Source organism: Anguilla anguilla, chromosome 12 (genome assembly GCF_013347855.1).
Source record: "Anguilla anguilla isolate fAngAng1 chromosome 12, fAngAng1.pri, whole genome shotgun sequence".
In the NCBI taxonomy this organism is placed as follows: Eukaryota; Metazoa; Chordata; class Actinopteri; order Anguilliformes; family Anguillidae; genus Anguilla; species Anguilla anguilla.
Window position 1 is genome coordinate 565,395 of NC_049212.1, and position 16,128 is coordinate 581,522.

At 45.2% G+C, this 16,128-nt stretch overlaps 1 protein-coding gene across 7 annotated transcripts in view; it reads left to right on the top strand.

Moving 5' to 3' along the window:
• The window catches only part of LOC118210117 (nuclear receptor corepressor 1-like), a 113,884-nt gene that overhangs the window by 70,013 nt on the left and 27,743 nt on the right, over window positions 1–16,128 (top strand). For 6 of the 7 annotated variants that reach the window (XM_035385995.1, XM_035385998.1, XM_035385997.1 and 3 more), the window contains exons 24-34: window positions 233–390; window positions 595–712; window positions 1,248–1,331; window positions 2,319–2,419; window positions 7,601–7,772; window positions 8,391–8,516; window positions 10,867–10,950; window positions 12,352–12,608; window positions 13,549–13,816; window positions 15,044–15,262; window positions 15,464–15,667. In XM_035385995.1, coding sequence (XP_035241886.1) covers window positions 233–390; window positions 595–712; window positions 1,248–1,331; window positions 2,319–2,419; window positions 7,601–7,772; window positions 8,391–8,516; window positions 10,867–10,950; window positions 12,352–12,608; window positions 13,549–13,816; window positions 15,044–15,262; window positions 15,464–15,667 — 1,791 coding nt within the window. The remainder of the gene's footprint in view (window positions 1–232; window positions 391–594; window positions 713–1,247; window positions 1,332–2,318; window positions 2,420–7,600; window positions 7,773–8,390; window positions 8,517–10,866; window positions 10,951–12,351; window positions 12,609–13,548; window positions 13,817–15,043; window positions 15,263–15,463; window positions 15,668–16,128) is intronic. The other variant, XM_035386001.1, reaches the window with a different exon arrangement.

Genomic DNA, 16,128 nt, shown 5'->3' on the forward strand with positions numbered 1-16,128 from the left:
GGTTTTCTTTAATTAATCCCATTGAAGTAGAAACAATGAAGGAAATGAAAATGAAGCCACCACCCAGACAGGAAAAGCAGGGCCAGCAAGCCGTAGCAGGCACAAGATGGCTGCACCTTGTAGATGCTGGCACGGGTGCACCTGATTACCTGGACCAAGAAAAGAAATGAGCAGAATAGACAGGAGGTGTCAGCGAAGCTCATAATGGACTCTTCCTCACTCCTCCCTGCAGATCCTAACCAGGCAGTCCCGAACCCCGCCCACACGACCCACACCCCCCTCTCCAGGCACGGTCAGCGCCCCACCAACATTCCGTCCCCTCCCCCCCTCATCCCGTCGGCCAAACTACCCGACAAGCCGTCTTTCATCCAGGGGGGGTCCATCTCCCAGGTGAGGACGGGGGTTATGAGGAGGTAAACTGGCTGCTTTCTCTGTGGTGTGTGTGTGTGTGTGAGTGTTTCTTCACCCCGGTGACGTCGTGTCCCCGATGTCCCGCCGCCGCTGCTGGACTCTTTCTGTGGCAGGGCTTCTGGAGTCGGGCCACAGCCTTTCCCCTGCTTTCTTTTTGGGGTTTTCACGTTCTCTCTGTTTCAGGGAACTCCTGGCACGTACCTGCCATCCCACAGCCAAGCTGCGTACGGTCAGGAGGCAGCCAGGACCGCAGCGGGGTCTATATCACTGGGGCTGCCAAGACTGCCGGATCCCGCCACAGGTGGGGGGGGGGGGGCGCTGCTGTGATTTGGCTGTCTGGAGTCGGATTAAATGGCCACTCATAGCACAGGGACAGTGATTAAATGGCCCCTCACAGCACAGGAACAGTGTTTAAATGGCCCCTCACAGCACAGGAACAGTGTTTAAATGGCCCCTCACAGCACAGGAACAGAGATTAAATGGCCCCTCACAGCACAGGAACAGTGTTTAAATGGCCCCTCATAGCACAGGGACAGTGATTAAATGGCCCCTCACAGCCCAGGGAAGTGATTAAATGGCCCCTCACAGCACAGGAACAGAGATTAAATGGCCCCTCACAGCACAGGAACAGTGTTTAAATGGCCCCTCACAGCACAGGGAAGTGATTAAATGGCCCCTCACAGCACAGGGAGGGTGATTCATTGCTTTGAATTTTCAGTGTCATTAGAGTTAATGATGTGAAGTGACCTCATCAGTGTGATAGCGGCTGTAGTTTTACTGGCGCTGTGGAGCCTGGGGCTGTGACAGCAGGGCTGCTTCTCTCTGTGTTCCTGCAGTGTCTTACGCCAGGCAGGAGGAGAGCTTGCACACAGAGGGGTTCCTCTCCCTCACCCGTGTCCAGTACGAGGGCATGGCCAGGGGTATGTCTCTTCTAATCCTAACCCCAAACTGCTTTAGTTAGTGTCCACAGTGTGTGTGTATGTGTGTGTGTGCGTGTCTGTGTATGTGTGTGCGTGCGTGTGTGTGTACGTGCGCGCTTATGCGTGTGTCTGTGTGTGCGTTTGTGTGTGTGTGTATTTGTGTGTTGTGTGCTCGTGTGTGTGTATTCGTGTTTGCATGTGTCGCGCGCGTGTGTGTGTGTGTGTGTATGTGTATTTGTGTGTGCCGTGTGCGTGTGTGTATGTGCGTTTGTGTGTGATTGTGAGTGTGTGTGTGCATGTGTATTTGTGCATTTGTATATGTGTATGTGTGTGTGTGTGCATGCGCGCCCACACGTGTGCGTGTATGTGTATGTGTGCGTGTGTGTGTGCATGTGCGTGTATTTGTATGTGCGTGCCACGTGTGTGTGTGTGCCGTATGTGTGTGTGTGTGTGTGTGTGTGTGTGTGTGTGCGCATATAGGTGTATGTTTTTGTGTGTCAGTGGTACTTTGTCCTGGTTTGATTGATGCATTTTAAGAAAGATTAATTTTATAAAGCACTCGGAGGGGGGTGAGGGAGACCCCCATCACTCTTATTTATGCAGACCCACAGCAGGAAGTAGCTGAGTGACTAAAGAGCCAATGTCAGTGCCCTTAAACTTTTTCAACTTTTTCATCTTTGAGAGACAAATATCAGAGAAAGAACCCCCCCCCCCCCCAATGCACCCCTTAACAATCCTGAACAGAATCCTTTTCCTGTTTGTTGTGGGAAAAGAATAATGCCACTGAATGTACAGTAACAGGATAATAGTGTTAATTCTGCCTTTGTGAACTAGTGTTTTACAACTGTACAGTTGCGATGGTAGCGAGATAGATTTTTCCCAGGCCGGTTTGCGCCTCACTTTACCACAACTTACAACGTCTTGCAACGTTCCTCGGTCCAGGCGCCTGACCTTCCCCGCCCCTCAATGTGTTGCCTGTGTGTGCAGGAAACCCTACGTCTGCTGCTCAGGACGGGAGCGTAACCATGGGAACTCCTGCCAAAGTGTCCTCCGAGGCCCCGCCCTTCCGCACCGGCTCCATCACGCAGGTACATGACTTCCACCAAGAGCGGTCAGGCTCACGATACGCTGGCATCGCCATCTTGTGCAGGGGAAAACCTGAAACCACAACTGCATATTTGTTATTTTATTATTCCAATTATGAGCCACACTGCACAGTAGTGGGTATAATGTATTACAGAGCCATTACCATTTACCATTTGGCGTAGAGGTATATCACTCACTGAGGCCTGTTATGAATAGCTAGAATAACTGGAAACCAGCACACCCCACCCCGTGTGAAAAAGCCAGCTAACTAAACCACTTTCTGATTTTTAGATGAGGACTCAAGGACTAACGCAGGCTACGTCTGGGGTAGACTCTTACTGGAGATGCCAGGACTAGGGGAGGCCACGTCTGGGATAGACTCTTACTGGAGATGCCAGGACTAGGGCAGGCCATGTCTGGGATAGACTCTTACTGGAGATGCCAGGACTAGGGGAGGCCACGTCTGGGATAGACTCTTACTGGAGATGCCAGGACTAGGGCAGGCCATGTCTGGGATAGACTCTTACTGGAGATGCCAGGACTTGGGGAGCCACGTCTGGGATAGACTCTTACTGGAGATGCCAGGACTAGGGCAGGCCATGTCTGGGGTAGACTCTTACTGGAGATGCCAGGACTAGGGGAGGCCATGTCTGGGATAGACTCTTACTGGAGATGCCAGGACTAGCACAGGCCATGTCTGGGATAGACTCTTACTGGAGATGCCAGGACTAGGGCAGGCCACGTCTGGGGTAGACTCTTCCTGGAGATGCCAGGACTAGTAGTCTGAAGACACATCTCTTTAGACTCTACCTTGAGAATCTTTAACACTATACTCCTCTGCAGGGCTAATCAACTGTCACTGTCATGTTGCACTTGCACTTGTTGCACTTAATTTTCTTCTTGATGTTGTAGTTGTTCATCATATCTCATGTAATCATACCTCACTTCTAGTTTATGACTTGCCACGTCGGCATAAACCTGTAAGTAAAATTAAAAGGAGCGGTTTAATCCATGGCAAACGACAAAGACATTGCATTTTTAAACCACATGTCTATACAAACAAGCGATCAACATGGCTGCCTCTCTTAATCACCTGCGGGATATTGTTTCTCCTTCCTATGGTGTATGGACATGTGGACCCATGCAAGTAAAAGACTCGGCAATAAATACTTTGCTGCAACTTTTTCCAATCAATTACAGACTGAATAAGTTTGGCTATGGCTACTATGTAATTTTTTCTCATATACTTAATAATGGTTTTGCACAAATCTACACAAAGAGATCGAATTCGACCAAACAAACCTACTGGAGTAAAAAACCGAAGTGGGTCAATGCAGTGGTTATTCATCTTTCAATTTTATTATTAGCGGGCAATATTCATTTAAATCCTGGCCCCATCGGTTCTCCAACCTTAGGCCAAACGACAAACTCTCCAAAACATTTGAAGAAGACATTATATTCACAATGTACGGATCTGCAGTGGACGGAGGGTGTGGAATACGCTCGGCGGTGTGCTCCTGAGTCCGCATGCGTGGAGATGGTGCTGGGAAGCAGTAAGCTGGAGTGGGAACACGGTGAGACAGATTGTGCGGTTGTCCCAGGGGACACGGATCCTGTCGTCCTCGGCACTGGGGGTGCCGCGCGTGGAACTCTGGTTGCCACTGGATGATGTGGATTTTTCCAGGTGCATAGGACACCCAAGCGCTTGTGAGCCCGTTGACAGGTGGAGTCATCGGTGCCTGGCAACGGTTGGTGCTTCTCAAGGATTCCCCAGCAGTTTTCCCATTGAACCGGATTTAAAATCAAAATCAAAACTGAGTTCTAAATCTAATCGGAACTGCACCGCTGTGATTAAATAAATGCAGAATTCATTTTTTCAAACAGTTAATCATGCTAAGGTCATTTGGGATCATAAGACAAAGCCCAAAGTTGTCTTTGGTGGACATTTAGATGTTAGAAGTCTATTGCCTAAGTGTGATGAAATCAAAACACTGCTGATGGACTCAAATCTTGATTTTTTATGTCTTACTGAAATGTGGCTCCATAACAAGGTTTTAACTAGTTTGATTTATGTACCCGGGTATCAATGCTTTAAGTAGGATAGGACTGTTGGTAGAGGAGGTGGGGTATTGATTTATATAAGAGACTCATTTAAGTGTACTGAAGTTGAATTGGGCCACGATGTGACAATTGAATGTCTTGGTCTAAACGTTTATTTATCGCAGCAAATGCATTTTCGTATTTTGGTTTTATATAATCCCCCTGCATATGATAGTGCATTGTATCATTCTCTAGAAAGGATGCTTAAAATAGTTACAAACAAAGCAGAAGTAATGATCTTTGGTGATTTTAATATTAATTGGTCTGACAAAACCAATAGAAAGAAACTCAAAGCTGTAATGTCGAAATTTGATTTTAGCCAGATGGTTAAAGGCGCTACGCGTATCACCAGAACCACACAGTCATCCATTGATTTGATCTTCACAAATAGAGAGGAGCGTGTTATTAAGACTTACAATCTAATAACAGGATTGTCCGACCACAATATGATTCTTGCCGCAAGAAAACTAACGAAGAAGCGCTTCCCCAATTATGACACTTCATCGTTATCTAAAAAATCAGAGACAGTTATACCGAAACAGGATCTGTCAATCCTTAAGGGTGAACTGGAGAGAGTGACATGGGAGAATGTTGTGAATAGCAACGACCCGAATACATGTTGTAATGAATTGATGACTACCGTTGGAAAAATTGTTGGTAAGTTTTTTAAAACACGCAAATATTCCAATAGAAAAAGATGTCTACCCTGGGTTAATGCGTTGATTCGAAAACTGATGAAACAGAGAGATTTCACACTTAAAACCTTTTTAAAGAGTTGTTCCAGTACTGATATGGTCTTATATAAGGGGCTAAGAAACTGGGTTATAAAAGAATTAAGAAATGCAAAAGCTACCTATTACATATCGGTGATTAGAGAAGCGAAAGGAAATAATAACTTAATTTGGAAACAAATAAATAGTCTGATTAAACCAGAGGGTGTAACCAGGAGTATGATACAAGCGCTCAAAGTTGGGGATCAACTGATCATGGATAGTGGACGTATTGCAAATGAATTTAATAACTTTTTTATAAGGTCAGTTGAAGAGCTTGCCAGTAATTTAGATAATTTAAAAAAACTAGGTTACGATACACAAAGGCTTGATAGAGACGATACAAATTTGTTTGTATTACATGCAATTGATTGTGCGGTAGTTCTGCCTATTCAAAAGATCTTTATGATCTGGACGTTGCATTTTTAAAAGAACATCGTAGTATTTTAGCAGAACCACTCACTCACTTAATAAATATACCTATAGAGAGTGGAAAGTTCCCCGAAGGATGGAAACAAGCAAGAGTGATACCTATTTTTAAGTCTGGAGCAGCTGACCATGCAAGTAATTATAGACCAATCAGTATTCTCCCAGTATTATCCAAAGTATTAGAAAAGGTTGTCGCCATGCAATTGATGGATTATTTAGAAACAAACCAAATTTTGCACCCACTACAATTTGGATTTCGCCCTAAACATTCAACTGAGAGTGCAACTTGCTTCCTTTTGGAAAAACTAAAATACTTTATAGACAAAGGTGAGCTGGTGGGGGCAGTTTTTCTGGACCTTAAAAAAGCATTTGATACTGTAAATCATAGAATTCTTATGTCTAAATTATCCAAATTATCCAAATCTTATCTCCAGGACCGTCAACAGTGCGTCATGGTTAATAATAATGAATCTTCATTCTTGGATAATAAAATGGGAGTTCCACAGGGATCTGTACTCGGACCACTGCTCTTTAGTTTATATATAAATGATCTTCCGGACTCATGTAATGGAGCTGGTCTCCAGATGTACGCTGATGACACTGTCATATATGTGTCTGGTAAGACTACCAATGCACTTACTTTACAGTTGACAGAACACCTAAAATCAATAGCAACATGGCTGGATACTTCCTGTTTGACACTTAATGTCAAAAAAACTGTGTCTATATGCTTTTCGTCCAGGAGACGGCCCACGCCAGATGAACTACATATTAACATCAAAGACGAAACGGTTAAACAGGTGACAGAAGTGAAATATTTAGGTCTTATACTGGATCCCCAACTGAAATTTGACAAGCATGTCAAAAAATTGAGTAGAACTGTAAAAGTCAATTTGTACTCATTTAGACTAATCAGAAACTGTTTGCCATTTGACACTGCAAAGTTGTACATGCACTCTGATTTTTTTGCATTTTAGTTGTTGTGTTGCCTCTTGGTCGCAAGCAATTAGAAAGGCTCTATAATCGTGCAATAAAAATACTAGACAAAAAGGCGATAAGATTTCACCATTGTCACGTTCTAAAAAAACTGCATGTTTTAAGTTTTGATAACTTTGTTAAGTTTGCCAATGCCAAACTTACTTTTAAATGCCTACATGATATGGCTCCAACATGTCTTAGTGACATGGTGAAATGTTTGCAGGATTTTGGTCTCACCACTAGGGGCGCAACTGTGGGGAACTGTAAAGTTCCATATTGAAAAACTTCTTTTGGCTGGACAGCCTTTTCTATTAAGGGAGTTGGCACCTGGAATTATTTACCTGTGCACTTTAAAACCGACCATAACTTTGAGCATTTTAAGTATAAACTGAAGCAATTTTTAAAATTCACCCAGTCGTGTAGTCATATGTGATTATAAATTTCTAGATTTTATGATATCTTTACTTAATTTTAATGTATTTAATAATGCTCTAGTAGTTTATTGTATGTGTTTTATGATTATATGATTTTGTGCTGTATGTGTATGTGTTTGAAAAGCCCAGCTAGGGACAAGCATCGGAAATGAGCATATGCTATAAATGCTGTGATACATTGCATTGGTTATTGTTTGTCAATACACTGTGTTTAAATGTATCTGTCCCTATCAAATAAACATTAAATAAATAAATAAACTTTAAGGACTTAGCCTGTGCTTATTGTGTGAACTAGACTTGATATTGATGGCTATGGATAACTGATACCCTACTGTGTTCTGTAGATCTTCCTGTGATCTTTGGTATGCACTTTGTATTGTATATTGCTTTGGTTTAGCTGCATCTACCAAATGTAATGTAATGTAATGGCTGATATTGAGCAGTCTTGCCTGGGGTTTGTGCCCCTGTGTAGGGGACACCAGCCCTGTCACAGCCAGGCGTGGCGGCAGACGTCCTGTTGAAGGGCACCGTCACCAAACTGGCCACGGAGGACCATTGCAACCCCGAGAGATCCAGGGGCGAGGCCTTCTCCAAGGGTCAGGTCATCTTCGAGGGCGAGAGCGGGCACATCCTGTCTTATACCTGTGAGCACACTGCTGTTTCTGTCCCATGCCTCCCTGTTATTTTAGCTTTGCACAGCCAGTCTGAACAGGAGAGAAATATTGTCAAATGACCTGCTCACATGTCCTAATAATACTGTTGTTATTGCTGACAATAAGGATCATATTTATTTGACCTTTATGCTGTACTGCATGCAGTATTAGAAGGTTATTTATAATACTACAATAACACCTGATAGTTTTAGAATTTTAATATTAAAAAAGTTTTAAAGTTTTAGTATCAGACAATTTGAGTAATCATTCTGTGGTTTTAGAATACGTGGTCAGTATTTGAACAGGTAGTTCTAAACGTTTTGGGCTACATGAGTTTCCCCCATTTGCCTGAGCATACTTGTATGTTGCTCATCTTTTTAAAATGTCTAATCAAAAATGGTGTGCAGGGCAGTTTTGCTTTAAATCTATTCTGATAGACCCATTACCCTTTGAAAAGTAGGTTTTTGGAATGTTTTTTTTCTAACTCAGTGTTCTAGAACTGCTGTTTTCTATTTTCAGTAGTGATTGTTTCATCAGCATTAGAATGTCCAGTTGAGACCTCACACCTTAAAGGGTTAAATTAGCATGGGTAAATCCTCTTCCCCAAAGCCATGAAGAATCCCAAGGAGGACATCAGGAGCCCTCGGGGGGGAGGAGAGCTCAAGCGGACCCATGACATGATGGAGGGTTGGATGACCGCAGGGCCTGCTCTCAGGGAGGCTGCTCTTTATGAAGGTACTGCGACCTGCTAGCTGGGAGTTCAGGACTGTCCCTGTCCTCAGAGAAATGCTTCTGCAGCTACCCCAGAAATGTTGGTTGTAGTTATGTCTGTAAAGATATTTTTAATTAAAAATATTGAAGCAAAAACCACTTATCCAAAAAAATAAAATATAATTATGTAAAGTTTTAAAAAGCAAAGCAAGAAGCTGATTATGGAAAAAGCTCTTCTTTTTAGCATGTTCAAGCAAATAGCATGAAGTGCCCCAGCAGCTTTTTTATTGAATGAAGTGCGTGAATGTTTTACTACACATCAATGCAAACATGCACTCATTCAGGAAAGGGTGCTCACACAAGCGCAGACTAGGCCCAATAGCCTTGTCATCTGTCTAGGCTGTAGGCCTGTCTCTGCCAGTCCAGTGGGATGCAGTGGACTTCACCTCTTCAGGGTAGGACAGGGTTAAGTCTGCTAGTCTTCCTCAGGTTAGCTCTTATTTACAAGGTAGGTATCCTGCCCTGCCAGTTATTGGCAGCTGTGTGGCATTGTCATAAAATTCCCAGCAGTGCTGTGTGTCCTGAGGGTCCAGGCTGCTCACGGCACCAAGGGCCAGAGGACCGGAGGAGTGAGTGCTTTTGCTGCTGTTCTGTTCGCACTGGTACATGTAGCAAAGCGGTACTGTAGCCTCACACTGGTACATGTAGCAAAGCGGTACTGTAGCCTCACACTGGTACATGTAGCAAAGCGGTACTGTAGCCTCACACTGGTACATGTAGCAAAGCGGTACTGTAGCCTCACACTGGTACATGTAGCAAAGCGGTACTGTAGCCTCACACTGGTATATGTAGCAAAGCGGTACTGTAGCCTCACACTGGTACATGTAGCAAAGCGGTACTGTAGCCTCACACTGGTACATGTGGCAAAGCAGTACTGTAGCCTCACACTGGTACATGTAGCAAAGCGGTACTGTAGCCTCACACTGGTACATGTGGCAAAGCGGTACTGTAGCCTCACACTGGTACATGTGGCAAAGCAGTACTGTAGCCTCACACTGGTACATGTAGCAAAGCGGTACTGTAGCCTCACACTGGTACATGTAGCAAAGCGGTACTGTAGCCTCACACTGGTATATGTAGCAAAGAGGTACTGTAGCCTCACACTGGTACATGTAGCAAAGCAGTACTGTAGCCTCACACTGGTACATGTAGCAAAGCGGTATTGTGACCTCACACTGGTACATGTGGCAAAGCGGTACTGTAGCCTCACACTGGTACATGTAGCAAAGCGGTATTGTGACCTCACACTGGTACATGTGGCAAAGCGGTACTGTAGCCTCACACTGGTACATGTAGCAAAGCGGTATTGTGACCTCACACTGGTACATGTAGCAAAGCGGTACTGTAGCCTCACACTGGTACATGTAGCAAAGCGGTATTGTGACCTCACACTGGTACATGTAGCAAAGCGGTACTGTAGCCTCACACTGGGGAGATAATGTGAGTTCAGCTTGAGCTACTAATGTTTACCTTGATATTCTAAACATACATTATATGACCACAAGTATCTGGACACCCCTTGGTCTCGGGCTGTTGTGCATGGTTTGGGCTAGGCCCCTTAGTTCCATTGAAGGTAAATATTAATGCTACAGCATACAATCACATTCTAGATTCTGTAAATTTGAATGGCTTCTTAAGAACGTTCCAAATTCTTTGCATTAAACATAAACAGACATGGCGACGAGAGAGTTTGTACTCACTGTATCGATAAGTTAGCTAACGTTAACTTACTGAGAGCATTTGAAGTGTCCGCACTCACTCCCGCACTCACTCCCTCTTGACAGGAGTCTTGTTGCTGAGTGGTTTCGTTGCCTCTTACAGAAAAAGGCACTAACGTTAGCTACATTAGGTCAAAATAGCTAACGTACATAAAAATACTGATAACTAACGTTAACTGTTAGCTAGCTCACACTTAACGGCATCTTCAATTGAAATCCCCATCTGGGAACACATTTTCCTCAGTCCAGCGTCCATTTTTGTTCACCGCAAACTACCTTTTCAGACCGTTCGCTTATGTTTGCAAACGATTGCGGCGAACACACAGCTAACGGAAAAAAGTTTGAAATAGTTCGCGAACGTTCGCCTTGTTCGCTGAATTTGAACGCACCTCTGGTGTGTTCACTGAGTGTTGTGCTCCCCTAGGGTTAGATTTGGCTCCGTGGACAGGGGTGGTGAATGTGCTCATAGTGCTGTTGTGAGCTCTTAGTGTTGTACTCCTCAGAACTCCTAGGGTTAGATTTGGTTCCGTGGACAGGGGTGTTGAATGTGCTCACGGTGCTGGTGTGAGCTCTGAGCGTTGTGGTTCCTGCTGTAGGTTTGGTAAGCCGGGCCATGCCGAAAGACTCTTCCCACTCTGACCCCACAGACAGAGTGCCGCTCCCGGGATCCATCATGCAAGGTACTGCGTCTCCCATCGGATTCCTCCTTTAAGCTCTGCTTTCTTCAACTCTGCTCATTTTTTCTTTTCATATACCAATATTTGTCCACTTTTATATCCATGAAGTCACTACCCACGTGCTGGTGATTGTCAGTGTTTAAAATGGAATAAAGCCCTTAGAATTCAGGCTGTGGGCACCAGTAGAAATTTAAGTAAAGAAATTGCCTTTGCTAACAGGTTAAAATGACAAGGAAAATGCTGTTGTAAAATGCACCAGAACAGTTGAATTTTACAAGCCCTGTACTATCAAATAAATTGAGCCCCAGTAGCTACAGTACCTTTTGTATATTCTTTAAGTTTTCAGAATGTACGCTAGTGAAAGACCAGTTGGTATAATCCCTACAGTGTTTGTAAATTGAACACATCAAAACGTTGTAAGAAACTCTTTAGATACACCAAACAGCGGAAGATTCTGAGTGGCAAAGGAATGTGTGTAGTCTTACTGGACTACCGGTGCTACTGGAACGGGATAAATTTAATGTTATCTCCGTTATCTGACTCCAGTATTATGTTTTAACCTTTCCTCTGTGCTAACAATTAAGCATAGGAGGAGGAGACTGCTTTCTGCCAGGAGTGTGGCTCTATACAGATCACTGTTTATTTAAGAAGACACGGACGTGCCTCTGGCTTGTGTAGCTTGCATAGGTACAATTGTGTATCTTACTGTGCTCTGACACTAGCGTATGGGTGAGTGACTACAGGGTGAAGGTATGTGTGCATGTGAGGACCTTAAAACTGCTAGGTGTGCAGAGTCAAAGAGGAATGCCAGGTTAAAGTGAATGCTGTTTATTGTACCGTGTGTTCAATAATGATAATATATACAGTGGTGCAAAAGTAGTGCGTATTGAGATGGCTATACGCATATGATGCGCAACAGACCGTGTTGATAGACCTACCCAGACTATTGCACTTTTCCTCTTATATACCCAAAGATCAAAGGTAAACCCCAGGTCATCAGATAAAGACACAGTACATCAATGATTCTGCTTGCCTTACCTTTTTCCTACAATACCAAATATTACATCATGGTGAATAGAAGGTTTAATGCTGATCCAGGAGGATGTTTTGCAACTGAGCACTTCATCAGTCTCTTTATCACACTTGCTGACTCCCTGTCAGCACAGTAAACAGTCTGTTTTTCTTTGTAAACCGGCCTGCAACGTTAGACTGATAGCATAATGCTATGTGAAATTTAAATTGTTGGAGTCATTAGAAAATTTAGTTTCACTTTTAATTTTAAAACATTTGAAATCAGGCTGTGAATGAAATTCCTGTACAGCTGAGCCAAATGGTTTTGGGTGGGCTCTTACATGGTGATGTTGTGAGACGCTCACGAGCAGCGTCTCGGTTCGCCCTGTGCAGGCACACCCCGCGGGCCGGCCGAAGCGTTTGAGGAGGGGCACAAGTACAGCAAGCAGACGAAGAGGGAGAGCCCCCCCGCGTGCTCCTTCGAGGGGGGCATCAGCAAGGGCAAGCCCTACGAGGGGGTGAACACCATCAGGGAGATGGGCCGCTCTGTCCATGAGATTCCCAGGCAGGACCTCTCAGAACGAAACAGCCGAAAAGCCCCCGACCTTCCCCCCGGAGCCCGCCTCGTCCTGGACGGTTCCATATCCCAGGTGGGGACAGTGGGGTCACACCGTCCCCTTCCCTTACCCCATTCTGCCATCCCCTCCCCTCCCCTTACCAAAGTCTGCCATCAACTGCAACTCAATCTCAAATCAGTATCAATACAGTTGAGGCCAAAAGTTTACGTACACCTCACCTAGGCTGATTTTTCACAACTCTTCACATTTCATGTTACCATACGTTTCCAATTAGGGTATCTACTTTATTTCCATAAGAGGTCATTTCTAAATAATAGCTAAGAGACAATTATTTCAGCTTTTATGTACTATATCAGGTTTTCAGTGGGTCAAAAGTTTACATACACTACACATACATGTTAGTATTTGGCAGAATTGCCTTTTAATTGCTTAACTTGAATCAAACACCTTCCAAAAGCTTCTCACAATACTTTGCCAGCATTTTTGCCCATTCCTCCTGACAAAACTGGTGTAGCTCAGTCAGGTTCGTGGGCCTCCTTGCTCAGACACACTTTTTGAAACACGCAGAAACAGAAACTGAACTGTTTGGCCATAATGATCAGCGCTATGTATGGAGGAAAAAAGGTGAGGCTTGTGTAATCCAAAGAACACCATCCCAGTCTCATGTTCCTCATGCTCTGTAGGGATCCTGGCTCATTTGGTCCAGTATCATGTTCCTCATGCTCTGCAGAGATCCTGGCTCATTTGGTCCAGTCTCATGTTCCTCATGCTGTGCAAGGATCCCTGCTCATTTGGTCCAGTCTCATGTTCCTCATGCTCTGCAGGGATCCTGGCTCATTTGGTCCAGTCTCATGTTCCTCATGCTCTGTAGGGATCCTGGCTCATTTGGTCCAGTCTCATGCTCTTCATGCTCTGTAGGGATCCTGGCTCATTTGGTCCAGTCTCATGTTCCTCATGCTCTGTAGGGATCCTGGCTCATTTGGTCCAGTCTCATGCTCCTCATGCTCTGCAGGGTTCACAGCTGAAGTACGAGGGCAGCAGCCGGTCTCAGTCGGCCCTCAAGCACAATGTCAAGTCGCTGCTCTCCGGCCCCAGCAAGGCCCACGGCCAGCCCCAGCGGGAGCCGGAGCGTGTGCGCCATACCGTGGTGACCTCCACTGCCTCTGTCCTGCGCTCCACCCACGCGGACTCCAGCAGGCCACAGCCGAGCCCTGGGGTGTTTGAGGACGCCGCGGCCCGGAGGACTCTCCTCAGCTACAGCGCCGGCTCCACACGTGAAGGTGCAGCAGCTTCCTCACGTCCACTTACGCACATGTGTGGTCATTACTGCTGGTTTTTAAAGGTGTGAGATCACAAATATGCGATTAGAATGGTCTTAACGTTCTAATGCTGATGTAACAATCACCACTAATAATTGGTAAATGGTAAATGGGCTGCATTCATATAGCGCATTTATCCAAAGCGCTTTACAGTTGATGCCTCTCATTCACCCATTCACTCACACACTCACACACTACCGGTGAAAGGCTGCCATGCAAGGTACCAATCAGCTCGTTGGGAAAAATTAGGGGTTAGGTGTCGTGCTCAGGGACACTTTGACACGCCAGGGTGGGGGATCGGGGGAACGGCTCTTACCACCTGAGCTATGTCGCCCCTGTTAATTGAAAGCTATGGAGTTCTAGAACACTGAATTTTGAAAAAACATTCCTAAAAACATACTCTTTAAAGGGTTAAATGGGTGTGTTTTTAGGAGTGGGCCTAGTTAGTATAGGCAGACATTGCAGATTTGAACCATGGTGTTGGTTTTACCTGGACACCGCAGGACGCTGCAGGGAACAGCTGGACTCCTGTTGCTGGGTTGGGTGGGGTTATATCAGCCAGTGTTCTGGAACGTTATCTCTGCAGCAGCTTCATCTGCACTGTTCCATGGTGTCCATGAGTCTCACTCGCCATTAGTGGAATAAACTGTCCTTTATTTCAGTAGAAGTGGAATAGACTTTCTCCTTTATTTCAGTAGTAGTGGAATAGACTGTCCTTTATTTCAGTAGAAGTGGAATAGACTCTCCTTTATTTCAGTAGTAGTGGAATAGGCTCTCCTTTATTTCTGTGGAAGTGGAATAGGCTCTCCTTTATTTCAGCAGTAGTGGAATAGACTCTCCTTTATTTCAGTAGTAGTGGAATAAACTCTCCTTTATTTCAGTAATAGTGAAATAGACTTTCTCCTTTATTTCAGTAATAGTGAAATAGACTTTCTTATTTCTGGTAGTGTTGTGATTGTAGCTGATTGAACTCAGCAGCAGCAGGAAGGCTCTGACTGAGGCCTTTGTGTTGTGATTGTAGCTGATTGGACTCAGCAGCAGCAGGAAGGCTCTGACTGAGGCCTTTGTGTTGTGATTGTAGCTGATTGGACTCAGCAGCAGCAGGAAGGCCCTGACTGAGGCCTTTGTGTTGTAATCTGTCTCTGCTGGAAAACGGAGAGGTTCATTGCGGACTCTCCCCGCTCACAGGGACCCCGCCCTCTGGGAAGGGAGCCGGGCACGAGAGGAAGGGTACCCCATCGCAGCAGGAGGCCGTTCCCACCAAGTCTCCGGGAACAGGGGGGGAGCCCCTCCCCCCACACGGGCCCTTTGACCCTCATCACCGCGTGATGATGCCTGGAGAGGTGTACCGCGGCCACCTCCCCCACCTGGACCCTGCTGCCAACTTCCACCGAGGCATGGACCCAGGTACCCCCCCCCCCCACCGCCTGAGGCATGGACCCTTTCTGCGGATGAAAACCTATCAGTGTTAAGCACAAAGGAGCTGTTTATCTAGTCAGCATATAGAATAATCCATGCCTAAATCATCCGTTGTGGATCGTGATTTGTATGTACCTGGGGATACTCAGGTGTGTGACTGACCTCTATTCTCGCGTTTGTTCCATCCAGCTGCATACTTATTCCAGAGACACCCTTCCCCCGCTGGTTACCCCAGCACCTACCAGCTGTACGCCATGGAGAACACGCGCCAGACCATCCTCAATGATTACATCACCTCCCAGCAGATGCAGGTTGTCCCTCGGTCTGATGTTGCCACAGCACTGTCGCCACGGGAACAGCAACTTGCTGTGCCCTATCCTCCTGGCTCCCAAGGTACTGGGTTCACCCCTCTGTCACAGCCAGTCTGGACAAACACTGGGTGCCCTGGGTGTTTATATAAACGCCCTCTGGAGTTTATACTCCTGGTTCATGAAGTGGCAAAATAACTGGCTATATCATTGCTACTTTATGGAGAGAAGAGTTTGTGTAAACAACTATTATTTTTGTGTATTGTATATTTTATTTATGTATTTTACTTATGGTGTTTGTGGTGCAGTTTGGTTGGGAACTGCTGGTTGTTGGAGTTCTAGGTTAAAAAAAAGGTTTACAGTGTAGGCCAGCATTACCCAAAGCCCAGAAGCAAATCCATTGCAAACATCAATAAATGCCTGTAATGTAATGTAATGTAATGTAACATCACTGAGCAGGACTAACGTGATCTCGCTGGCCGTCGGTGTGCTCCTTTATTTGATTACTTACTTTATGGATTTAAGTTGCTTTTCTTACATTTCTTA